General features: G+C 43.5%; 1 protein-coding gene across 2 annotated transcripts in view; it reads right to left on the reverse strand.

The window, feature by feature from the left end:
- Positions 1-1,336: 1,336 nt before the first annotated feature.
- Positions 1,337-26,451, reverse strand: part of CDKL2 (cyclin dependent kinase like 2) — a 132,603-nt gene continuing 107,488 nt past the window's right edge. For both annotated transcript variants that reach the window (XM_077276683.1, XM_077276691.1), the window contains exons 10-13: positions 13,853-13,943; positions 7,192-7,327; positions 3,999-4,105; positions 1,337-2,042 (exon numbers count right to left, since the gene is read on the reverse strand). In XM_077276683.1, the coding sequence (XP_077132798.1) occupies positions 1,974-2,042; positions 3,999-4,105; positions 7,192-7,327; positions 13,853-13,943 (403 nt within the window). In that variant the 3' untranslated portion in view covers positions 1,337-1,973. The remainder of the gene's footprint in view (positions 2,043-3,998; positions 4,106-7,191; positions 7,328-13,852; positions 13,944-26,451) is intronic.

A 26,451-nucleotide genomic window follows, 5' to 3' on the forward strand; every position in this document is an offset into this window, starting at 1 on the left:
CACAGCTCCAGCTCTCCTTTCGACACACCTAACTCCTCCCCCAGCCAGAATATATATAAGGAAGCTCCCCTGAAACCAGGTCTAGAGCTCCCCCTTCTGGCCTGGAGTCAGAACATGTTGCATGTATGTGTTACCTGTTAAAGAGATACTCCTCGCTTCCAGGCATGTCATCACCCTCCCCGAGAGGAAGGCAATACCACTGTGGTACTCGGACTCCTGGGGTGTCACACTTCCACTTCCAGTGTTTGTAATCGTTTAGCAGCATGAATCCTCATGACACGTTCCCTTTAATAGCTGAGCTATAGCTTAGAATGCAGATAAAACCAGACATGTACCAAGTTCTATGTAAATTCATGATAAGCCAATTCCCTGTTGGGGGCAAAGCGTTTCTGTTCTATTTCTTTGCAGAAATTTCTGAAATATCCCATTCACATAAATTCAGCTTTCAAAAATCCATGCACATGCTGCAGAAATAACTTCATCAAGAGGTACAGTATGCAAGAGATTAATGCTTTTTTTTTCTGTCTTGATGTGGCTTCTATTCCAATCAGTTAAAGGGCCACTGTCACCCCCTCCAGCCGTTATAAACTAAAAGAGCCACCTTGTGCAGCAGTAATGCTGCAGTCTAACAAGGTGGCTCTTTTAGTTTTTGCTTCTGTTATTCCCTCAATAAAGCGTTTTATAATTTTCCCTAAATACCTGTCTTTGTACCTGGAGGCAGGTCTGAAGCCTCCTCTGTGAAGCGCCCAACTGCCGTCACTCATCTCTTCTGGGGCGATGGTCGCCGCCCCCTGCGCGCTGTTCTTCTTAAATCCGGCGCCTGCCTGGGGCATGCATAACACAGTGCGGGGCGGGGATTCAGTAACAGGGTGGCCGCACTGCCCGCACAGGCGCAGTCAGGCACCCGGCATCTGAGCTATGACGGCCAATGAACACTGCGCCTGCCCCAGGCAGGCACGCACAGCGCAGGCACCGGATTTAAGAAGAACAGCGCGCAGGGGGCGGCGACCATCGCCCCAGAAGAGATGGGTGACGGCAGTTGGGCGCTTCACAGAGGAGGCTTCAGACCTGCCTCCAGGTACAAAGACAGGTATTTAGGGAAAATTATAAAACGCTTTATTGAGGGAAGCAAAAACTAAAAGAGCCACCTTGTTAGACTGCAGCATTACTGCTGCACAAGGTGGCTCTTTTAGTTTATAACGGCTGGAGGGGGTGACAGTGGCCCTTTAAAGTCATATGGAAAATGAAATGGTTTGGAACCCTAGTAGTAAATCGTATTTTAAATAATTCTATTGGCGGTACGTAATTCCACAACTTGCACAATGGACACGCTATTGTCAGAATCTGTTTATTACTAAGCGTTCTTATATAATCCAAACACTGCAATTTTAAACCAGTCTCCATCTATAGAGACTAGTCATTTATATTTGATAACTATATATTTTAATAAGTCAATGAAGGGTACATTTTTATTTTGCAATCTGAGACAGTTTGTAAAAAAAAATTCAGTTGATAGTATTCCTCACTTTAACCTCAATGTGAAATGCATTCCTAAAATGTGTAAAATTACATTTTTCTTCTGAAAGTTTTGTCACTTGCCAACCCACACATGCTGCATTCTCAAATGATAAAGTAAACTGAACAATCCCATAGAGTGATGTGTAAATGTCTATGAATCGCTTGCCATCTGACGCTCCCTTCTGGCATATTCATACATGTAGTGATAGGTAAGTTCTGTTTTTTGATATGCAGACAAGTAAAGCTATAATGGACATGGTATGTGTTATCCCATCATTTATGCAGCACTTAGCACATGATGTTTTTAAAGCACTTTGCTGTATTGTCACGATTCTGTGTATTGTGTTCAAAGTAAGGCTCCAAGCTGCTCCCAGTCCAGTGTCTTCATGCGCTGAGTTACTTTTTCACAAAACTTGCCACGTTCTTGTCTCTTGTTCTTATTTTAAATTGCACTTTTAATGTTCCACTGGAGGGAAATTTGCTTCTGAAACATCTGTGTGGTCTTGTGCTGAATTTCCCACAAACTGCAAATAGTAATAAAACAGATTATAAAATAAGCTTGCATCGGAGATTCAAACCTATCTATATCACCTATTCAGAGCATATGTGTTAAATGTATGAGCGCTGTGGGACTTACTGCTGGGACCCTCACAACTAGAGGAAAGAGGGTCCTAAAGTACCATGTGTTAAAGGAGTGGTAGTGAGCATGCGCAACCTCTGCTGCATTCACTGTCTATCCGAGTGGTGAATGCACATGCTCATTACTGCACTACTCATAAAGAGGACTTAGGACCTAGTATTTCGCTACCTACATGTGGTGGGGGCCTTATGTTCAGCAGGGACAGGAAAGATCATTAGAGTTGTTAAAAAAGAATGCAGGGAGCCATGTACAGGGCAATCCTAGAGAAAAACATGTTAGAGGCTGAAAAAAAAATGAGACTGGGGTGCAGGTTCACCTTCCAACAGGACACACTACCCTATGGTAAGACTTGAAAAATGCTGTTCACAGACACTCTCCGTCCAAACTCACAGAGAAAAAAGGATGAGCAAAAATTTCAGCTTCTAGATGTGCAAAGCTGGTAGAGACATGTCCCAAAATACTTGCAGCAGTAGCTGCAGTGAAAGGGGTTCCTGCAAAGTATTGACTCAGGGGTCCTAAATACAAAAGGCACATCACAATTTTTATATTTTTAAACTACGGTAATTAAAAAAACAGGTATCATTTCCATTACACTTCACAATGAATACTTTTTCAAGGCACTGTATCTCTGATCGCAGTTAGTTAACCATTCAGATGCCACTGTCAATCCCTGCAACTGCCAATCTCATAGGAGATTATCATTCTTACTTTTTATTGCAATACTGAAGTATTGCAGTATATTGTACAAGCGATCAAACAATCACAGGTTTTTAAAAAGTGAATGTTTAGTAAAATAAAGCTTTTAAAATATTAAGGAAATTTCTAAAATATAAAAGTTTAATCCACCTCCTTTTTAAATTTAGAAATAAATCATATATATAGTTTGTGTATATCTATCTATCTATCTATCTATCTATGTGTCTGTATATATATATATATATATATATATATATATATATATATATATACTGCGTGTGTGTGTATATATATATATATATATATATATATATATATATATATATATATATATACACAGTACAGACCAAAAGTTTGGACACACCTTCTCATTTAAAGATTTTTCTGTATTTTCATGACTATGAAAATTGTACATTCACACAGAAGGCATCAAAACTATGAATTAACATAGAAGCTCATCAAGAGAATGCCAAGAGTGTGCAAAGCAGTCATCAAAGCAAAAGGTGGCTACTTTGAAGAACCTAGAATATAAGACATAATTTCAGTTGTTTCACACTTTTGTTAAGTATATAATTCCACGTGTTAATTCATAGCTTTGATGCCTTCTGTGTGAATGTACAATTTTCATAGTCATGAAAATACAGAAAAATCGTTGAGGTGTGTCCAAACTTTTGGTCTGTACTATATATATATATATATATATATATATATATATATATATATATATACAGTATATATATATACATATATATATATACATATATATATATATATATATATATGTATATATATATATATATATATATATATATATATATATATATATATATATATATACATTTGGTATAGTTGTGTCTGTTAAACCATGCCAATGTCAAAATAAAAAAATAAATAGAACAATAAAACTACCAAAATGTCCTCATACGCATATGTTGATGAAAAAAAAGTTATGGCTCTTGGATAAGGAGGTTGCAAAAAACAAACAGGAGCACCAAAAGAAAAAGTTGCCTAATCAGAAGTGAAGTGTATTAGTACATATGGCATCCCTAAAATACACAATTTATTCCATTACAAATGCACTAAAGAAATATTTCCTTTAAATAATTTTCTCTGGTTTTTTTTTGTGGCAGGTTTGTTCTCTGACCTGTGGCAAGGCTATGCTGGCATTATGCAGATCAATCATAGCTAGAGAAGGGATCCGAGACTCTGGCATTGTCTTATTTTCTTTCTTCACCAGTTTTGAACTACGAACTGGAAAAACATTAAGGAAATTGTTTGACATTACAAATATTTCGGTAATAACATTTATAGAAACATTTAGTAGAGAAAATGAAATGTTCAGGATATACTGCTTATTTGTTTTCTAGAAGTAATACACAGTTATTATAATTTTTCTGGCTGGGAAATCATTGCCTCATTGTACCTACATTTGAAATGAAGTCTTACATTACACACTGAACACCCAGAGGGAATACTCACTAATGAATTGTCCTTCATAGCTACATGTATGACTTATTCCCCGCATAACACATAGTATTCTTAAGAGACCCACAATACACAAACGACAGAGATATCTCGTAGTTATTATATCAGTTTCCTGAACTAGAGAACATCTGGCAGTGTGTTCAGTATATAGAAAATAACAGTTCTGGCTTTGTTCACACTTGTGTTTGTTCTCTCCTAGTAGGTTTCTCTTTGACAGCCAGAATAATATAGTATGCTATGGGATACTGTTCACATCGCTCCAGCAATGATGTGTTGTCCTAACATGCCATGGCGTTGCCAGCTAGGCGATGTTTCAGTCTTACTGACCTCACTTGTCCATAGTGTGCAGAACACTCTGTAATGCTCCCCAAAAAGGCTCAACTTTCTAGCAAAAGTCAGGTTCGGACTTCGGTGTTTTTTTATCCCAGCATGCGGAGCATGATCCCACAACCCTCTCTTGTCCATCTCACAGTGAAAGCGCTTAGCAAATAATGTAATGAAACAAATTCCAGGAACATTTTAAATGAATATCAGGCCATTATAGCTCCTGAAGGCATCTACACCAGAAAAGCCACTCCTTAAAAGCCAAAGAGGACAAAGAAGAGCCAATTGAAGTGTTTGAGGCTAAAAATATTCTTTTATTTTGATAAAAAACACAAAAATCCCCCACAGGGGTTAAAATAGACATACAAATGGTGATTAGCAAAGAAAGATGATGCTTTATGCATACAGGCATCAAGAGTGGGTGAGTTGGGATTCACTTGCATGTGTGTTGGGGATCAGTTTGTGCAGAATGGGTAAGAATTACTGTGCTGAAGTGTGGTGGAGAGTGTTGATGGAGGGAATTTAATGGCCACTATGACACATATGGGTAGGTTGTTCAATTTTCCTTCTCACATACCCAATCCTAATGCCTCTATGCATAAATGACCGCCTTTTATTGCTAGTCACCATTTGTATGTCTTTTTCTAACCCCTCTGGGGAATTTTTGTGTTTTTTGTACTAATAAAAGAATATATATTTTTAAGGTACCTTCACACGAAACGACTTTACAACGAGAACGACAACGATCTGTGACGTTGCAGCGTCCTGGCTAGCGATATCGTTGTGTTTGACACGCAGCAGCGATCTGGATCCTGCTGTGATATCGCTGGTCGTTGAATAAAGTTCAGAACTTTATTTGGTCGTCAGACCGGCGTGTATCATCAGGTTTGACACCAAAAGCAACGATACCAGCGATGTTTTACGCTGGTAACCAGGGTAAATATCGGGTTACTAAGCGCAGGGCCGCGCTTAGTAACCCGATGTTTACCCTGGTTACCAGCGTAAAAGTAAAAAAAACAAACACTACATACTCACCTGCGCGTCCCCCGCCGTCCGCTTCCTGCTCTGACTGAGCGCCGGCCCTAAAGTGAAAGTAAAAGCACAGCGGTGACGTCACCGCTCTGCTGTTAGGGCCGGCGCTCACACAGTACAGGAAGCGGACGCCGGGGGACGCGCAGGTGAGCATGTACTGTTTGTTATTTTTACTTTTACGCTGGTAACCAGGGTAAACATCGGGTTACTAAGCGCGGCCCTGTGCTTAGCAACCTGATGTTTACCCTGGTTACCCGGGGACCTCGGCATCGTTGGTCGCTGGAGAGCGGTCTGTGTGACAGCTCTCCAGCGACCAAACAGCGACGCTGCAGCGATCGGCATCGTTGTCGCTATCGCTGCAGCATCGCTTCGTGTGAAGGTACCTTTAGCCTCAAACGCTCCAATTTGTTCTCCTTTGTCCTCCTTAGTAAATAATGTAGCAGTACTGTGTTAGTGAAAAGAGCTGTGTTAATGGGCGTCGCAGAAGATTGTGGGATCTAATTCTGTATGCCTGGATTCCACAACCTGCAACTTCAGGCATGACTTTTATGAGAAATTTGAACCTTTTCAAAGAGCATTAGGAAGAGTTCTGCGCACTTGGACAAAGCTGATATTTAGAAAAACCTCAAGTCTAGGGCTGACCACTCTTTTATCAAGTAACAAGGGTAATCCCTGGCTGTTGATGGGTAGAATTAGTGCAAATCGATTGAGCCATGTCAATAGTCAGCTGCCCTTCTTTTTATTAGCTACCTGGACAACATCCATGTGATGTAGTGCACATGGGACATCTTGTCACAGAGAGTCAGGTATGAGGCAGTCCTCAGGGTCCTGTCCAGCTGTCACAGATTACTGAAGTGGCCAATGAACCATGCCCTGAAAGTCATTTGGCACCAATGTCAATAAAAGGAACTCTTAAAGGATTAAACACTCCATACTCACAGGTTTACTGATTCATGATAACTTTTGACTCTCCCTGTCCTTTATCATATGTCCAAGCACTTTCCACCTTCTCTTGCCTCAAATCCATTTCTAAAATCTGCTCTTTACCCTCAGCATATCCCACCTAGACTACTGAAATATCTCTGATCCTAATAGTCTTTCACCACTCCATTTCATCCTTGACTTTGCTGCAAGTTAATCCACCTAGTGAGCTATTTTTCTACCACCTTTTGATTTTTCTGACAGTCCCTGCACCTGCTATGCAAATAGCAGGTATAGATTTGTTTGTCTATTGTATGGACAAGCAAAAGCTGTTCATACAACCACCTGATCTTTATGTCCTCAAACATAACTCATTGGAGTACAGTAAGAAAACCTCCATACACATTGGTCGGTTAATCCTGCCAACTTTTATCTAATGTACATGGGGGCCTCCTGACTGTGCCTTAAATATGTTACATTTTACTCGAGTGTAGCATATTTTGGTGAATTCCTCTCATTATATTTACACTTACAATTTAAGATCTTAAGAAACAATGTGATAAAAAAAACCTCACCGCTGTAAAGAGAGCCAACATCTGTGCTTTTCAGTTCTGGCAAGTGGCCATAGCTGATCTCTGGCAGTCTCATTTCAGCTCTTGAAAACTCCCATTTTTTCTTGTTTAGCTGAAGTGGGGTCTTGTCGCTGCCAATCTGCATAAAAAGATATATAAGATAAGATAAACATAAGTTATTAGGCAACACAGGTCAATAATCCCCTGATGCAAATATAACTGCTAGATACAGTGCCTTGTGAAATATCACTGCTAGATACAGTGCATTGTGAAAGTATTCGGCTCCCTGGAACTTTTCAACCTTTTCCCACATATCATGCTTCAAACATAAAGATACCAAATGTACATTTTTGGTGAAGAATCAACAACAAGTGGAACACAATTGTGAAGTTGAACAAAATTTATTGGTTATTTTAAATTTTTGTGAAAAATAAAAAAACTGAAAAGTGGGGCGTGCAATATTATTCGTCCCCTTTACTTTCAGTGCAGCAAACTCAGTCCAGAAGTTCATTGTGGATCTCTGAATGATCCAATGTTGTCCTAAATGCCTAATGATGATAAATATAATCCACCTGTGTGTAATCAAGTCTCCGTATAAATGCTCCTGCTCTGTGATAGTCTCAGGGTTCTGTTTGAAGCACAGAGAGCATCACGAAGACCAACGAACACAACAGGCAGGTCCTTGATACTGTTGTGGAGAAGTTTAAAGCCGGATTTGGATACAAAATGATTTCCAAACCTTTAAACATCCCAAGGAGCACTGTGCAAGCGATCATATTGAAATGGAAGGAGTATCATACCACTGCAAATCTACCAAGACCCGGCCGTCCCTCTAAGCTTTCATCTCAAACAAGGAGATGACTGATCAGAGATGCAGCCAAGAGGCCCATGATCACTCTGGATGAACTGCAGAGATCTACAGCTGAGGTGGGACAGTCGGTCCATAGGACAACAATCAGTCGTACACTGCACAAATCTGGCCTTTATGGAAGAGTGGCAAGAAGAAATCCATTTCTCAAAGCTATCCATAAAAAGTGTCGTTTAAAGTTTGCAACAAGCCACCTGGGAGACACACCAAACATGTGGAAGAAGGTGCTCTGGTCAGATGAAACCAAAATCGAACTTTTTGGCAACAATGCCAAACGATATGTTTGGCATAAAAGCAACACAGCTCATCACCCTGAACACCACACCATCCCCACTGTCAAACATGGTGGTGGCAGCATCGTGGTTTAGGCCTGCTTTTCTTCAGCAGGGACAGGGAAGATGGTTAAAATTGATGGGAAGATGGATGGAGCCAAATACAGGACCATTCTTGAAGAAAACCTGTTGGAGTCTGCAAAAGACCTGAGACTGGGACGGAGATTTGTCTTCCTACAAGATAATGATCCCAAACATAAAGCAAAATCTAGAATGAAATGGTTCACAAATAAACGCTTCCAGGTGATAGAATGGCCAAGTCAAAGTCCAGACCTCAATCCAATCGAGAATCTATGGAAAGAGCTGAAAACTGCTGTTCACAAACGATCTCCATCAAACCTCATTGAGCTCGAGCTGTTTGCCAAGGAAGAATGGACAAGAATTTTAGTCTCTCGATGTACAAAACTGATAGAGATATACAGTGTCGGACTGGGGTGACAAGGGCCCACCAATAACATTGACTTTGGGGGGCCTACTTTTCACCTGCATTCAAATATTATACTGCCTTCGTTCACAAATTTATCTATACCTCTATATAATAATAAACTGGGTAGCGTGGTTAATGAATGATGAGATGCTGCTTTTTTCTGTTCAGAGTGAATCAAGTGAATTGTGCCAAGTACTGCCTATATAGTGGGGTTGGGGGCCCAGATCTACACAGGGGCTCACCCGAGGATTCCCCTGTTACCCTGTGGGCCAGTCCGAGCCTGGAGACATACCCCAAGCGACTTGCAGCTGTAATCGCAGCAAAAGGTGGCGCAACAAAGTATTAAGTTAAAGGGGCCGAATAATAATATTGCACGCCCCACTTTTCAGCTTTTGATTTTTAACAAAAATTTAAAATAACCAATAAATTTAGTTCAACTTCACAATTGTGTTCCACTTGTTGTTGATTATTCACCAAAAATTTACATTTGGTATCTTTATGATTGAAGCATGATATGTGGGAAAAGGTTGAAAAGTTCCTGGGAGCTGAATACTTTCGCAAGGCACTGTATATAGGGACATACATTGCAATTTTGCTTTACAATTGTTGGAGTGATTTTTAACCGGCTTTCCCCTCTTAGTGTTTTCTGCTTCCTCTGAATCAACATTGCAAAATACTAGGCTACTCTGAATGGAGGGTCGGGGTACTTGTAGCACTGGTAATGGATAGCAAATTCAATACGTAAACAGATGGTAAATAGTGATGAGCGAATGTGCTCTGATAAGGTGTTATTCGAGAATGCTCGGGTGCTAACTGAGTGTCTTCTGCGTGCTCGAATAATATGTTAGAGTCCCCACACCAGAATGTCTGACAGCAGCTCAACAGCCGAAACACATGCTTGGATGGTCTGTTTGTTACACAATCCCTTCTTGTGTTGCAGCTGTCGAACAGCCACCAGACATGCAGGTGCGGGAACTTGAACATATGTTTCGAGCACGATAAAGACACAGCACACGAGCATGCTCGAATAACACCTTATCAGAGCACGTTAGCTTATCACTAATGGTAAATATTCTGCACTGTTGTGATGTCACACACTATCTGTACAGTTCCTTCAGTGTTTTATGCCTTTCTCTCCCTATCTCTATGACTGAACTGTGAGCTACAACATCCTTTCACTATCCAGATTCAGAGTGTAGACAGCAATATTGAGCTTGTACATGCCCTATGCAATGTGGCATAGGAAGGTAGCCATGGACAAGGAACTCATGTTGCACACCCTGGCACCCTACATGAAAATAGGGGTTCTGACCGGATGTGTAGACTTTAGCTATGGAGGCATTACACTCTTGCAGGCTGCATGCTGCCGATGACTGGCTAGCCAGGACCAGGTCTTGCAAAGTTCAAAGAGGAAGACCAACACTTAAGGGTAAACTGTCATTTACTCAATATTAACTTGGTGGGAATTATATACAGCAGATAGTGGGTACATACATTCATGAATGTTTCTTTTAGCACTTGAAACATCTTTATACACATTCTTTCCGTGCTTCCCAAAATGACTCGGTTCTGTCCTGCTTAGACCTCTGTGTTCACCACAACCCAGCACAATACTTCTGAAACTTCCCTTTCTCCAATAACGATACTACAGTCAGTAAGTGATAATCCTTTTCTTCAACCCACAGTTCCGCATCTTTTTTCCCCTTAGGGGAGCTATTTTGTCATTATGGTCATTACTCAACCTCTCTGCTTTTCAATGTCTTGGAACTACCGCCTGGGGCACTCTCTTGTCCCATGTTTCCTGCTCTGATCTGTCCTGTTACCTTCTGGACTTACAAGCTCGGTATTGCATTGATAGGATTCCTGCCCACAGATTCAATTTTTGGAGAATCACTCACACCTTCTGTGACTTTCTCTTGCCTTTTTCCTGGATCTCGATATTCGTTCCCTAGGTCTCCATTGACCCATGTCATGAGGCTCTGCTGACTTATTAGACCGTAGGTCTGCTTTTGCTGCAGGCTGGGTCCTTTCTGACCTTCTGTCTCTGTCCCTTCACTTTATCCCCTCTCACGCTGGGCTAGTCCCAACTAATTACCTGTTGGGCTTGTCCCAACTGTTACCGTCCCTATCAACTCACTGCCGCTGGGCAGAACACAACATATCTCTAATAACACACATTACTTCTCCCCTCTGTACCAGTCTGTCACTGTAAACTTGATTACTGTAAACGATATTTATAACCCTGTATGTAACCCCTTTCTCATGTACAGCACCATGGAATTAATGGTGCTATATAAATAAATAATAATAATTACTAAAACATTGCACATCAAAATACATCACAACAATACACGTGTCTTCAAAGGGGATAAGTGGGCAAAACTTCCATCTTCTTACACCTATCTCATGGATATGTTTGCATCTTCTTTGCATGTACTATTCCCTTAAAAAAAAAAATTTCGCTGAAATTAAGTATTTTAAAGAGATTTGACCCTCTATGGGAAAGTAGCTTTCAATTTTTTTTTATTTCCTGGTAAAAAGGATTCAATGTGTGAACTCCAACATATGCTTTTATTTTGTTCATATACATATACAGGTGCTTCTCACACAATTAGAATATCATCAAAAAGTTAATTTCTTTCAGTTCTTCAATACAAAAAGTGAAACATATATATTATATAGAGTCATTACAAACAGAGTGATCTATTTCAAGTGTTTATTTCTGTTAATGTTGATGATTATGGCGTACAGCCAATGAAAACCCAAAAGTCATTATCTCAGTAAATTAGAATAGTTAACAAAAAACACCTGCAAAGGCTTCCTAAGCGGTTAAAAATGTCCCTTAGTCTGTTTCAGTAGCCTCCACAATCATGGGGAAGACTGCTGACTTAATAGATATCCAGAGGGCAGTTATTGACAGACTCCACAAGGAGGGTAAGCCACAAAAGGTCATTGCTAAAGAAGCTGGCTGTTCACAGAGTGCTGTATCCAAGCATATTAATGGAAAGTTGAGTGGAAAGAAAAAGTGTGAAGTTTCTACAATGTGTGATGGTTTGGGGAGCCATGCCATCTGCTGGTGTAGGTCCACTGTGTTTTTTTCAAGACCAAAGTCAGTGCAGCCATCTACCAGGAAATTTTAGAGCACTTCATGCTTCCCTCTACCGACAAGCTTTTTGGAGATGGAAATTTCATTCTCCAGCAAGACTTGGCACCTGTCCAAACTGCCAAAAGTACCAATACCTGGTTTTAAAACAACAGTATCCTTGTGCTTTATTGGCCAGCAAACTCACATGACCTTAAAGGGAACCTGTCACCCCCCCTGGCGTTTGTAACTAAGGCTACTTTCACATTAGCGTCGTACGACGCACATCGCAATGCGACATGCCGATGTACCGACGCATACTGTGAAAAAAAAGAACACAACGGGGGCAGCGGATGCAGTTTTACAACGCATCCGCTGCCCCATTGTGATGTCCGGGGAGGCGGGGCCGGAGTTCCGGCCGCGCATGCGTGGTCGGAAATGGCGGACACGACGCACAAAAAAAGGTTACATGTAACGTTTTTTTGTGCCGACGGTCCGCCACAACACGACGCATCTGTCGCACGACGGATGCAATGTGTGGCAATCCGTCTCAATGCGCTAATGCAAGTGTATGGAGAAAAAAACGCATCCTGCAGGCAATTTTGCAGGATGCGCTTTTTCTCCAAAACGACGCATTGCGACGTGCGTCGTATGACGCTAGTGTGAAAGCAGCCTAAAAGAGCCACCTTGTGCAGCACTAATGCTGCATTCTGACAAGATGGCTCTTTTAGTTCGGGTCCCTGGCACTGCTGCAATAATCGCTTTTGAAATTTCATACCTGTGAAATCGTGCGGGGGGCAGGTCTTTCTTCTTAATCCAGATGCCTCACATCCGTCACTCATGACCTCTGCACGCCGGGCGCTGCCTCCTCTTCCTTCAGTAGCGTCCCCGGCGCCTGCTCTGGTATTTTTTTTTTTCAGGCATGCGCAGTTGCGCTGCCCTTCGAACTTACAGTGCAGGCGCTGGGGACAATATTATTATTATTATTATTATTATTATTTATTGTTATAGCGCCATTTATTCCATGGCGCTTTACAAGTGAGGAGGGGTATACATAATAAAAACAAGTACAATAATCTTGAACAATACAAGTCATAACTGGTACAGTAGGAGAGAGGACCCTGCCCGTGAAGGCTCACAATCTACAAGGGATGGGTGAGGATACAGTAGGTGAGGATAGAGCTGGTCATGCAGCGGTTTGGTCGATCGGTGGTTACTGCAGGTTGTAGGCTTGTCGGAAGAGGTGGGTCTTCAGGTTCTTTTTGAAGGTTTCGATGGTAGGTGAGAGTCTGATATGTTGCGGTAGAGAGTTCCAGAGTAGGGGAGATACGCGAGAGAAATCTTGTATACGATTGTGGGAAGAGGAGATAAGAGGGGAGTAGAGAAGGAGATCTTGTGAGGATCGGAGGTTGCGTGTAGGAAACAATACTGAAGGAAGAGGTGACAGGTTCCCTTTAATCCCACAGAGAATCTATGGGGTATTGTCAAGAGGAAGCTGAGAGACACCAGACCCAGCAATGCAGATGAGCTGAAGGCTGCTATCAACGCAACCTGGGCTTCTATAAAACCTCAGCAGTGCCACAGGCTGATCGCCTCCATGCCACGCTGCATTGATACAGTAATTGATGCAAAAGGAGCCCCGATCAAATATTGAGTGCATTTACTGACACACATTTCAATAGGCCAACATTTCGGATTTTAAAATCATTTTTCAAGCTGGTGTTATAAAGTATTCTAATTTACTGAGATAATGACTTTTGGGTTTTCATTGGCTGTAAGCCATAATCATCAACATTAACAGAAATAAACACTTGAAATAGATCACGCTATAATGACTCTACATAATATATGAGTTTCACTTTTTGTATTGAAGAACTAAAATTAACTTTTTGATGATATTTTAATTTTATGAGAAGCACCCGTACATACACATTTTGTACAGTACATAAACTTACCAGTGTTGAAATGTTCGAATTGTAAGCCGGGGAAGGTTTTCCTCCATTTTTTTTCAAAGAACTGACAAACATCTTCCCTCTTTCATCTCCTCTTCAAGTAAATAAAAAGTTAATTTAATATGTAACTCCTAAGAAACGTGGCATCAGAGAAAGGTTACACATAAGGACTTGATGAAAATCAGCATTATCATAAACCAAATATCTACCTTTCAGCTCTATTTTGTTTTTAGGCGTAACATTGGCTGTTTAGTAATCTCATTACCCTAGGATCCCACCAATCACAAGAACAAAGGGGTCTATGTGCATGAAATGTGCAAATGCCCATTTTACTTCTACCAGAAGCAGTGCCATTCTGTGTGCAGTGTTTGGTTTTTAACTAATGCCTATTTAATTGAATGTGACTAAAATGCAATTGAGCTGCAATAACAGATACAGTGAAGCACTGCAAGCAGCCACAATACTTGCAGTACTTTAACCCAGCCTCGCCCCTATGCCAAGCCCTTCACTGGCTTCCTTTCGCCCAGAGACTCCAGTTCAAAACCCTCACAATGACATACAAAGCCATTCACAATCTATCCCTTCCATACATCTGTGACATGGTCTCCCGATACTTAATTACACGCAACCTCCGATCCTCTCAAGATCTCCTCCTCTACTCCCCTCTCATCTCTTCTTCCCACAACCGCATCCAAGACTTCTCCCGTGCTTTCCCCATACTCTGGAACTCTCTACCCCAACACATCAGACTCTCGCCTACCATAGAAACCTTCAAAAAGAGCCTGAAGACTCACCTCTTCCGACAAGCCTACAGCCTGCAGTGATCCTCAACCTACTGAATCTTCTTACAACCAGCTTTACCCTCTCCTAGTGTATCCTCACGCATCCCCTGCAGACTGTGAGCCCTCGCGGGCAGGGTCCTCCCTCCTTCTGTACCTGTATGCCTTGTTTTGTTTTTGTTCATGTTTAATTGTATTTGCCTATATTTGCCCCCTTTTTACATGTAAAGCGCCATGGAATAAATGGCGCTATAAAAATGAATAATAATAATAATAATAATATTAATAACAACCCCTTAAAGGGGTTGTCTGGTCTAAAACAACAAGTCTGCAGTCACTCTCTGTGACTGTAGACTTGTGAATACTCTCATTGTGCACACTGCGCACTGTGAGGATTCTCCGGTGTCAGCGTCGGGAATGGTGGTCACGTGATTACAATTATGTGATATGCATACTCCCGGTCAGAATCTGAATAGACTGTTTCAGGCTTTCTCAATGCAATTGTTAACACTGAAAATCACCTGGCAATGTAATTCTCCAGGTACAATTTCAGAGATACCACATATGAATAATTTTTGTTTCATTTAAGTGGTGAAAAAATATTCAGAAATTCGTAAGGAAAGAACAGTTAGCTTGTGACCCCATTTTCCGAGAGCTGTAACTTTTTCCAGTTTCGGATTTGGAGCTGTGTGAGGGCTTGTTTTTTGTGCCTTGAGGTAATGTTTTTATTGATATAATTTGGGGGTAGATACAATATTTTGACTGCTTCTTATTACATTGCTTTGTGTCGTTATGGCAGCCGAAAAAAAACGCAATTCTTGCAATTTTATTTTTTTCTCATTATACCGTTTATTGATTTGATTAATTTATTTTATATCTAGATAGAACATACTTTTAGGAACGCAACAATATCAAATATGTATATTTTTTAAATTCTCTTTATTCCTTCATTGTGAATGGGGAAAAAGAGGGGTGATTTGAACTTTTATATTTTTTCTTATTTTTTAAAACATTTTTTTATTTCTTACTGTATTTGATACTCCATATAAGGAACTTGAACCTGCGATCATCCAATCGCTTGTACTATACACAGCAATACTATAGTATAGCTATGTATAGAAAAAAAATCACTGTCTCCTATACACAACAGCCACGGGCAGGCTTTCATGGAAGTACTGTCATGACAGGCACAGGGGTCTTCAGCCCTGGCCGCCATGGCAACCCATCGGCGCCCTTCAATCACGTCATGGATGCGCCTATGGGCACATAGAACATCGTGCCCCCTGACGGCATGCTGTAAATGCTGCTGTAATTTGACATATTAACAGCCTGTTAATGGCATTTAACAGGTTACAGAAAGATGATGGCTAATTATTAGGGCTCGTACGCATGACCGTAAAAATCGGACAAGTGTTATCGATCATTTTGACGGACAGCACTTGTCCCTATGTTTTTCAATGAGGCCATTCACATGTTCGATTTATTTATTTTAGGTTGAGTGGTCCGAGGAAAAAAAATCACAGCATTCACGATTTGTCTACGATACTCGTATTGCACTCATCCATTCAAGTCTAGCCGTCCGTGGAAAACATCGGACCACCCTTGGAAGACAAGCTGAATGGTGGAGGAGGTGTAGAAAGTTTTTTTTTTCCACATCTGAGAAAATCGGATCTCACTATGAAATTTCTCTGTTCAAACTCTGATCAGAGTCTGATTTGAGTGTGATTAGCATAATCGGACCAACTTTCTCAGATGAGAGGAAAACGGTCGTGTGACCTTAGCCTTACAGCCATCATTTGCCGGCAAAGATATGAGCTTGGCTAGCACCCTTACTTAAGGTAGAGCGACGAAGTCCTCCACTCCTTACAATAAAACATGGTGCACACTGTAGTCTACAATTCACGAGCTGCTCATAATCATAAGCTAAAGGTAATTTGGGGCTACTGCAATTTCTATTTAAAGAGGTTGTCCACTACTTTTACGCTGATGGCCTTTCCTTAGGATAGGTCATCAAAGTCTGATCGGCCGGAGTCCAGCACTCAGCATCCCCGTTGATCAGCTGTTATCGGTGGCAGTGGCTGATGTCCGGAAGTACTCATTTGCAAAGCTGGCTGTCCGCTTGTGGCCGGACTTGTACTGCACATCCTCCTCCTATTGATTTGTATTGGAGGTGGATGTACAGTACCCGACCCCGGACAATCAGATATTGATGACCTATACCAAGGATAGGCCATCACTGTAAAAGTAGTGGACAACTTCTTTAATGTATTTGCAGGACCGGTTTTTGGGTAAAGAAGGATCCCGTTTGCTTTAAACATGCCTGAAGGAGATAATCTGCTGTCATAAGTGTCTGTTAGAAACATAGTGCTAACCATGCATGTTTATAGTAGATGTGATAAACTAAATACAGTGGCATGTAAAAGATTGGGCACCCCTGGTCAAAATTACTGTTATTGTTAACAGTTAAGCAAGTTGAAGATGAAATGATGTCTAAAAGGCTTAAAGTTAAAGATGACACATTTCCTTTGTATTTTATGCAAAAGGGGAAAATATATTTTCTTCTTTTATATTTTAAAAACTAGCTGAAGAGCCCGGCGTTGCATGGGCATAGTAAATATCTGTGGTTAGTTATAGCACCTCACTTCTCTTATTTTCCCATCACGCCTCTCATTTTCCCCATCACATCTTTAATTTTCCCCCTCACATCTCTCATTTTCTCCCTCACACCTCTCATTTTCCCCCTCACTCCTCTTATTTTCCCCCTCACTCCTCTCATTCCCCCCTAACACTTGTCATTTCGACCTCACATCTGTCATTTTCCGATCACTCCACTATTTTCCTTCACTCCTCTCATTTTGCACTCACACCTTTTCATTTTCACCTCACACCTCTCATTTTCACCTCAGTATATACATGTTTGTCATCTCCCTTATATATAGTATACACCTGTATGTCATCTCCTGTATATAGTATATACCTGTATGTCATCTCCCCTGTATATAGTATATACCTGCTGTGTGTCATCTCCCCTGTATATTGTATATACCTGTATGTCATCTCCTCCTATATATAGTATATACCTGTATGTAATTGTAGCGCCCCCACCACCGCAGGGCCGAGGGGTACCCGGTACCGGGCCTCCGAGTCTCTGCTCTGGGGTTGTCACGGCGGCTAGGCCCCGGTCCGTGACCCTGCCGTGGGGCGCACAGTGTAATAAGTACAACAGATGATGGTGATGAGGCCGTAGTGATGGGGGGTGGTGCGGTGGTGCAGTGCAGTAAATAACGAGGACACCAGGTTGCAGTCTCTTTACCTCTTTACTGAAGATCTCTGGGTCCTCAGTCCGGAATACGGTTCACCAGGCTGCGCAAGTCCGGCCGGTCCAATGGCACCTCCGGAGTTCTCTTCACAGGTGGAAATCGGTGCCTTCCTTCTAGCGCTATGTGTTGTGGTCCTTCCCTGCTGTGCTTACGGAAAGTCCCCCACAACTGTTGTGTCTGTTTCTTAAGTTCCCTCACAACTCGATTAGATGATGTTCTGCTAATCCTCCGTCCCTCCCTGATGTTCTGGTTGGGACAGCACCCGTTTGACGGGTAGGCTCGGAGCTCTTCCGGGACCCTAGAGTCGCCCCTCTCCACAAGTTGCCCCCCAAGACTGCATAGGTGATTTAAGGTGAGACAGCCCGCCTTAGACTGACTGTCCTGCCGCTGTTTGGAGTGTTGCTTGAAGCTGAATGTTATGATACTCCCTCGGCGTTCCGGCCACCGGTAGTGCGCCTCAGTAGGATGTTGCTTCGGTCTTACAGCACGACTCCTACTGGTATTTCTCCTTTGCGTGATCTCGTTTCTCACTCAGCACAATCTATCTCTCTTCTAATCCTTCCTTGGGTACCGCCGCTACCCGGAGCAGGCACGGTCCCGTTACGTTCGTTCAAGTTGCCAAGCCTCTGCCAGGATCCCACCCCTGACAGAGACCCTACTGTATCTTCCCCCACAACACCCTCTGCCACAAGGTGTTGCCTGGTTCCAACCCAGTCAGCTTTCTGATCTAACTTCCTGCCTGACCCCCAGTTTACCCACTATGGTGGGGAGTGGCCTAATGAATAGCACCCTTAGCTCCCCCCGGAGGCCCAGCTGTGAAATGTATTGGTGTCTGTGATACCTGATCAGATGAACTCCTTCAGTGCCATCAGACGCACCATAGCTCCCCATAGTGGCGGAGCCACAGTACTGCAACGACCAGGACTCTGGGGCGCTGCACTCCCCCCTGGTTAAACACAGTACTCCGGGACTGGGAAGAAAACAACAATACAAGTTAGCAAAAAGACATACAGTTTTGTTGAGTGCAATAACAATAAGTATACTTGAACAGAGCTTCCCTTTATGGGAGGTGAGGACACTTGAACGTTACAAACAAGGTTAAATATCATAGCAACATGCTATAAATAACTTTTCTTACCCAACCGGGTATTCTACTAAGTGCAAAATTGTTGAATAATAATTTAACATTGCCTTTAAGGACATACACTCTGAATCCACTAAAGACCTTCCTATAATCACATTATAAGGTAATTTAACTTTTTCATTCTCCTTCTTTAGATCTGCAGGACCGCCTGTCCTATCGGCACCAGACCTTCTGCCTCTCCTTTCGGTTACAGGACCGCCCCGTTCAGCCAGGGCCTACTGCCTTTTCAGCTACTATACACAGTATAGAACATAACATTGCTTTCAGTTTAAGAGCACGGAGCCATCTCTACATGACTCCTATGAGGACTCAGGGTTTACCTTCTATCCTAACTATCTATCAGCATTATCAAAACATTTTCTATTGAACATTAAGCCTTCTCATTATCTTTCTTTCTATCATGCATGCTGGACACCACGTCTATCCCTACGGGCCCACTGCATCCTTCTTCTATCTTTCACTTTTTCTTCTCAGAGAACATCATCAGTATTTCTTCACAATTTAACTAGTCAAATACATATAACTTATTCATGTAAACATTATCATCACTTTCTTTGGGTCAAGACATTATTGCTTCCAGTCTTAAAGCAATATCACGGTTTAAGCGTAACAGATGAACATCCCCTTTAAGAGGGGACCAAGTCTCTATGAGGTAGCACGCCTTCTCAAGCTACCAGTCCATACTCAGCAAAGGTTCCAGTGTGGTATCTTCACAAAGAGTCCTTCTTTAAGTAAAACCAGTAGGGAGCGCCTTTAATAAGGTGCAAACTATATACAAAAAGTTCGGATCATGCACTGTTCATGATTTCAGCAGTTCTTTTCAACTATAAACTTGTACCAAAACTTGGAAAAATCAACAAAAGCAAAACAATAGGGATCCCAGGTCCACAGAAGGATCCCCTTAAGAGTTAACCCTGGACGGGTTCAGCAGCAAAAATCAGGAAACAAACAGTTAAGAACTATGTACATATTCATGGTATCGAGGTTTATTCTTCCAAGTCTGGGGGTGATCTTTGTCCCCCGGCACCCATACTGGTAGTTGGTCTCTCAGATGCCATCAGATCAGCCGGTGCCTGGATTTGAAGGCTAATCCTGCTTGCGAGTTCGGTAGCCGCTACAAGGCGTACCGTGGTGATGGGAACAAGGTCCGGCAAATCGGGATCAGTCATGATCGGGGCAACAGGGGGCGCTCTCTCAGGCTCACACCGTCGAACGTTCCGGGCACACCATCCTTGTGCACTCCGATGGCGGGTGTAGGTCACCTGATCCCCTCTTTGTAACGGATCACCATTTTCGACTGCAGCAGGGGGTCTTCACATTATAGCTAGTAACAAAGACGTCAGTTGGCAGCCCCGGTTCCTGTATGGAGCCCCATCCCCTCTTCGGGTGGTAGGCCAGCACAGTTCCCCGCTTTACCACGTCTTTCCTACTGGGAGCAGACTTCTTACGTTGTGTGTCAGATCGTTCGGTCTCGTCTCGATCTTTCCAGTGTTGTATTAGGCATTGCTTATACTGTTCCCAGGTAAGTACCGCAAGGGTGAGGCCATCTTCCCGGGTCCCATCCGGCCCGGTCCAGGGGGTGTCCCACCGGAGGATCACCCCATCTAAGCCCACGTCTAGGGGTTCTCCCATCTTGGTTGGTAGCGGAGGCACTAGCTTCCCCATCGCGTTAGAGGTAAGGATGACCCGCTCCACCAAGAAAGAACGATCATTGCTGGGGTGAGGAGCGGTCACAGGAGCGGGATCGCTCAGGGGAACCGGATCGGTCGGGGGAGCAGAATCGGCCAGGGGAGTAGGGATGCCGTCCATACCTGCGCCTGATGTGATTCCACCGATGTCGCTCCGGTCCGTTGACGAGGACACTGGAATCGGCTGCAGCCCGGACCGTGGCTCCTCCGGAGTCACCTCTTGATGTAACTCCGCCTTCCCTGGTTCCATAGCTGGGATAGGTTGACTCGGCTACTCCATTGGCGGCTCCAAGGAGTTCGGGTCCCCCACCGGCGGTGGACGCGAGTCCGCTCCTGATGGGTGAGGGCAAGCCGGGATCACCTCGCCGCTGCTCGGGCACTTGCTGCTCATCGCCGCTGTCTGGCATTCGGCGGCAATGCATGCACCTGGCTCCGCCATTTCTCCGAGGTTGAGTTCCTCCTTCACCTCGTTCCCGCCGTTGCAAGTCAGGGGGCGGTTCTCCTCTGTCTTGAGGCAGGTCATTGCTTTGCAACAAGAGACGCAGGGGGCGGTCGCCGTTTCTGGTGCCACTTTGGTAGTCCCCTCCCATGGCACGCCCTCCTTCGGCTTCTCTGGCGCAGCAATGGCGGCAGTTTCTGGCGGGAACTTTTGGCGGCAAGTGGTAGTACACAGTCTTGGTAATAAAGTACAGTACAAGCACAATAAATCACAGTTCCAAGACACACATGACCTGATTCTTCAGGCTTAAGTAGATCCTGTTCGTGACGCCAAGTTGTAGCGCCCCCACCGCCGCAGGGCCGATGGGTACCCGGTACCGGGCCTCCGAGTCTCTGCTCTGGGGTTGTCACGGCGGCTAGGCCCCGGTCCGTGACCCTGCCGTGGGGCGCACAGTGTAATAAGTACAACAGATGATGGTGATGAGGCCGTAGTGATGGGGGGTGGTGCGGTGGTGCAGTGCAGTAAATAATGAGGACACCAGGTTGCAGTCTCTTTACCTCTTTACTGAAGATCTCTGGGTCCTCAGTCCGGAATACGGTTCACCAGGCTGCGCAAGTCCGGCCGGTCCAATGGCACCTCCAGAGTTCTCTTCACAGGTGGAAATCGGTGCCTTCCTTCTAGCGCTATGTGTTGTGGTCCTTCCCTGCTGTGCTTACGGAAAGTCCCCCACAACTGTTGTGTCTGTTTCTTAAGTTCCCTCACAACTCGATTAGATGATGTTCTGCTAATCCTCCGTCCCACCCTGATGTTCTGGTTGGGACGGCACCCGTTTGACGGGTAGGCTCGGAGCTCTTCCGGGACCCTAGAGTCGCCCCTCTCCACAAGTTGCCCCCCAAGACTGCATAGGTGATTTAAGGTGAGACAGCCCGCCTTAGACTGACTGTCCTGCTGCTGTTTGGAGTATTGCTTGAAGCTGAATGTTATGATACTCCCTCGGCGTTCCGGCCACCGGTAGTGCGCCTCAGTAGGATGTTGCTTCGGTCTTACAGCACGACTCCTACTGGTATTTCTCCTTTGCGTGATCTCGTTTCTCACTCAGCACAATCTATCTCTCTTCTAATCCTTCCTTGGGTACCGCCGCTACCCGGAGCAGGCACGGTCCCGTTACGTTCGTTCAAGTTGCCAAGCCTCTGCCAGGATCCCACCCCTGACAGAGACCCTACTGTATCTTCCCCCACAACACCCTCTGCCACAAGGTGTTGCCTGGTTCCAACCCAGTCAGCTTTCTGATCTAACTTCCTGCCTGACCCCCAGTTTACCCACTATGGTGGGGAGTGGCCTAATGAATAGCACCCTTAGCTCCCCCCGGAGGCCCAGCTGTGAAATGTATTTGTGTCTGTGATACCTCATCAGATGAACTCCTTCAGTGCCATCAGACGCACCATAGCTCCCCATAGTGGCGGAGCCACAGTACTGCAACGACCAGGACTCTGGGGCGCTGCATAATCTCCTCCTGTATATAGTATATACCTGTGTGTCATCTCACCTATATATAGTATATATCTGTGTGTCATCTCCTCCTGTATATAGTATATACCTGTATGTCATCTCCTCCTATACATAGCATATACCTGTATGTCATCTCCTCATGTATATACTATATACCTGTAGGTAATCTGCTCCTGTATATAGTATATACCTGTGTGTCATCTCCTTCTGTATATAGTATATACCTGTATGTCATCTCCTGCTGTATGTAGTATGTACCTGTATGTCATCTCCTCCTCTATATAGTATATACCTGTGTGTCATCTCTCCTGTATATAGTATATATCTGTGTGTCATCTCCTCCTGCATATAGTATATACCTGTGTGTCATCTCCCCTGTAAATAGTATATACCTTTGTGTCATCTCCTCCTGTATATAGTATATATCTGTATGTCATCTCCTCCTGTATTAGACCTCGTTCACACGTTATTTGGTCAGTATTTTTACCTCAGTATTTGTAAGCTAAATTGGCAGCCTGATAAATCCCCAGCCAACAGTAAGCCCACCCCCTGGCAGTATATATTAGCTCACACATACACATAATAGACTGGTCATGTGACTGACAGCTGCCGGATTCCTATATGGTACATTTGTTGCTCTTGTAGTTTGTCAGCTTATTAATCAGATTTTTATTTTTGAAGGATAATACCAGACTTGTGTGTGTTTTAGGGCGAGTTTCGTGTGTCAAGTTGTGTGTGTTGAGTTGCGTGTGGCGACATGAATGTAGCGACTTTTGTGAGATGAGTTTTGTGTGGCGACATGCGTGTAGCAACTTTTTGTGTGTCGAGTTGCATGTGACAGGTTAGTGTAGCAAGTTGTGTGCAGCAAGTTTTGCACATGGCGAGTTTTGCGCGTGGCGAGTTTTATGTGTGGTGCCTTTTGAGTATGTGCAAGTTTTGTGTGAGGCAACTTTTGCATGTGTTGCAACTTTTGTGCATGTGGCAATTTTTCCGCGTGTGCAAGTTTTGCGTGTGGCGAGTTTTCCATGAGGTGAGTTTTGCACGTGTGGAGAGTTTTGCATGTGGAGAGTTTTGCGCGTGGCGAGTTTTGAGCGGCGACTTTTGTGTTTCAACTTTTATGTGGCGAGGTTGGTGTATGTGTGGTGAAATGTGCGCTGAGGGTGGTATATGTGTTCGAGCACGTGGTAGTCTGTGGCGCATTTTGTGTGTGTGTTCATATCCCCGTGGTGGTGTGGTGATTATCCCATGTCGGGGCCCCACCTTAGCAACTGTACAGTATATACTCTTTGGCGCCATCGCTCTCATTCTTTAAGTCCCCCTTGTTCACATCTGGCAGCTGTTAATTTGCCTCCAACACTTTTCCTTTCATTTTTTCCCCATTATGTAGATAGGGGCAAAATTGTTTGGTGAATTGGAAAGCGCGGGGTTAAAATTTTACCTCACAACATAGCTTTGACGCTCTCGGGGTCCAGACGTGTGACTGTGCAAAATTTTGTGCCTGTAGCTGTGACGCCTCCAACACTTTTCCTTTCACTTTTTCCCCATTATGTAGATAGAAGCAAAATTGTTTGGTGAATTGGAAAGCGCGGGGTTAAAATTTCACCTCACAATATAGCCTATGACGCTCTCGGGGTCCAGACGTGTGACTGTGCAAAATTTTGTGGCTGTAGCTGCGACGGTTCAGATGCCAATCCCGGACATGCATACACACATACATACACACATTCAGCTTTATATATTAGATTACAAAAAGGAAAATAGGCTGATGCAAAAGTTTGGACTCTATGCATGCTTAGTACCTAGTAGCACCTCTTTTTGAAAGTATCACAGCTTGTAAATGCTTTTTGTAGCCAGACAAGAGTATTGCAATTCTTGTTTGAGTGATTTTTATCCATTCTTCCTTGGAAAATTCTTCCAGTTCTGTGAGATTCCTGGGTCGTCTTGCATGCACTGCTATTTTGAGGTCTAGCCACAGATTTGTAATGATGTTCAGATCAAGGGACTATGAGGGCCATTGTAAAACCTTTATCCTGCACCTTTTGAGATAGTCTAGTGTGGATTTTGACGTGTTTAGGATCATTTTCCTTTTGTAATAGCCATCCTCTTTTCAACTTCAGCTTTTTTACAGATAGTGTTATGTTTACATCAAGATTTTGTTGAAATTTCATTGAATCCACTCTTCCCTCTACCCGTGAAATGTTCCCCGTGCCATTGGCTGTAACACAACCCCATGACTTGATTGATCCACCCCCATGCTTAATGGTTGGCGAGATGTTCTTTTCCTGAAATTCTGTGCCCTTTTTTCTTCGCACATACTTTGATCATTGTGGTCAAAGAGTTCTATGTTAACCTCATAAATCCACAACACTTGTTTGCAAAATGCATCAGGCTTGTTTAGATGTTCCTTTGCATACTTCTGACGCTGAATATAATGGTGAGGATGCAGGACAAGTTTTCTTCTCTTCCATGAAGACAATATTTGTGCAGGTGTCTCTGAAGAGTAGAACAATGTACCACAACTTCAGAGTTTGCTAAATCTTTCTGAAAGTCTTTTGCAGTCAAGCCGGGGTTGTGATTTGCCTTTCTAGCAATTCTAACAGCAGCTCTCACTGAAATTTAGCTCCTATTAACTGCCATTTCTTAATTACATTTCGAACTGAAGAAGGGGCAACTTGGAAAAAATACATACAATGAGATACGGCCTTCCCAAAACCCTGTCTGATGACAAATGCACACTTAGCAGGATGCAGCAGGCCTCCACTGATAAAGGCTAGGAGTGGCACAGGTGCAGACAACTTGATAAAAACAACCACCCCCAACCTCCAAACATTGCAGGGGTTGGCTGCCTAGTAGAGAAAATGCACATTGATATAACTCACATAGGACGCCAGTCACACTGATAAGTGTGGTGCACAGTGTCTGGTGGTGTCTACTAGGCAGCCAACCCCTGCAATGTTTGGAGGTTGGGGGTGGTTGTTTTTATCAAGTAGTCTGCACCTGTGCCACTCCTAGCCTTTATCAGTGGAGGCCTGCTGCATCCTGCTAAGTGTGCATTTGTCATCAGACAGGGTTTTGGGAAGGCCGTATCTCATTGTATGTATTTTTTCTGAGTTTTTTCTATATTAGCTGTTTTTTGATAGAAGGGGCAACTTGAAAACGCTTTACTTTCTTCTTATAACTTTCTCCTGATTTGTGGGCCTCCACCATTTTCATTTACAGAGTGCTAGGCAGGAGCTTAGAAGAACCCATGGCTGCAGTTTTTTGACACAGGAGAGGAAGCTGTTTTTTTTCTAAATCTGGGAAATTTGCATCACCTGGCCTCTCCTAATGATGATAGTTAGGGTTGAGCGAAACGGGTCGATCATTTTCAAAAGTCGCCGACTTTTGGCTAAGTCGGCGTCTCATGAAACCCGATCCGACCCCTGTGCTTGTCGGCCATGCGGTACGCGACTTTCGCGCCAAAGTCGCGTTTCAATGACGCGAAAAGCGCCATTTCTCAGCCAATGAAGGTGAACGCAGAGTGTGGGCAGCGTGATGACATAGATCCTGGTCCCCACCATCTTAGAGAAGGGCATTGCAGTGATTGGCTTGCTGTCTGCGGCGTCACAGGGGCTATAAAGGGGCGTTCCCGCCGACCGCCATCTTACTGCTGCTGATCTGAGCTTAGGGAGAGGTTGCTGCCGCTTCGTCAGAAGCAGGGAGAGCGTTAGGCAGGGTCCACTA

This window comes from Ranitomeya variabilis, chromosome 1 (genome assembly GCF_051348905.1).
Source record: "Ranitomeya variabilis isolate aRanVar5 chromosome 1, aRanVar5.hap1, whole genome shotgun sequence".
NCBI classification, from domain to species: domain Eukaryota; kingdom Metazoa; phylum Chordata; class Amphibia; order Anura; family Dendrobatidae; genus Ranitomeya; species Ranitomeya variabilis.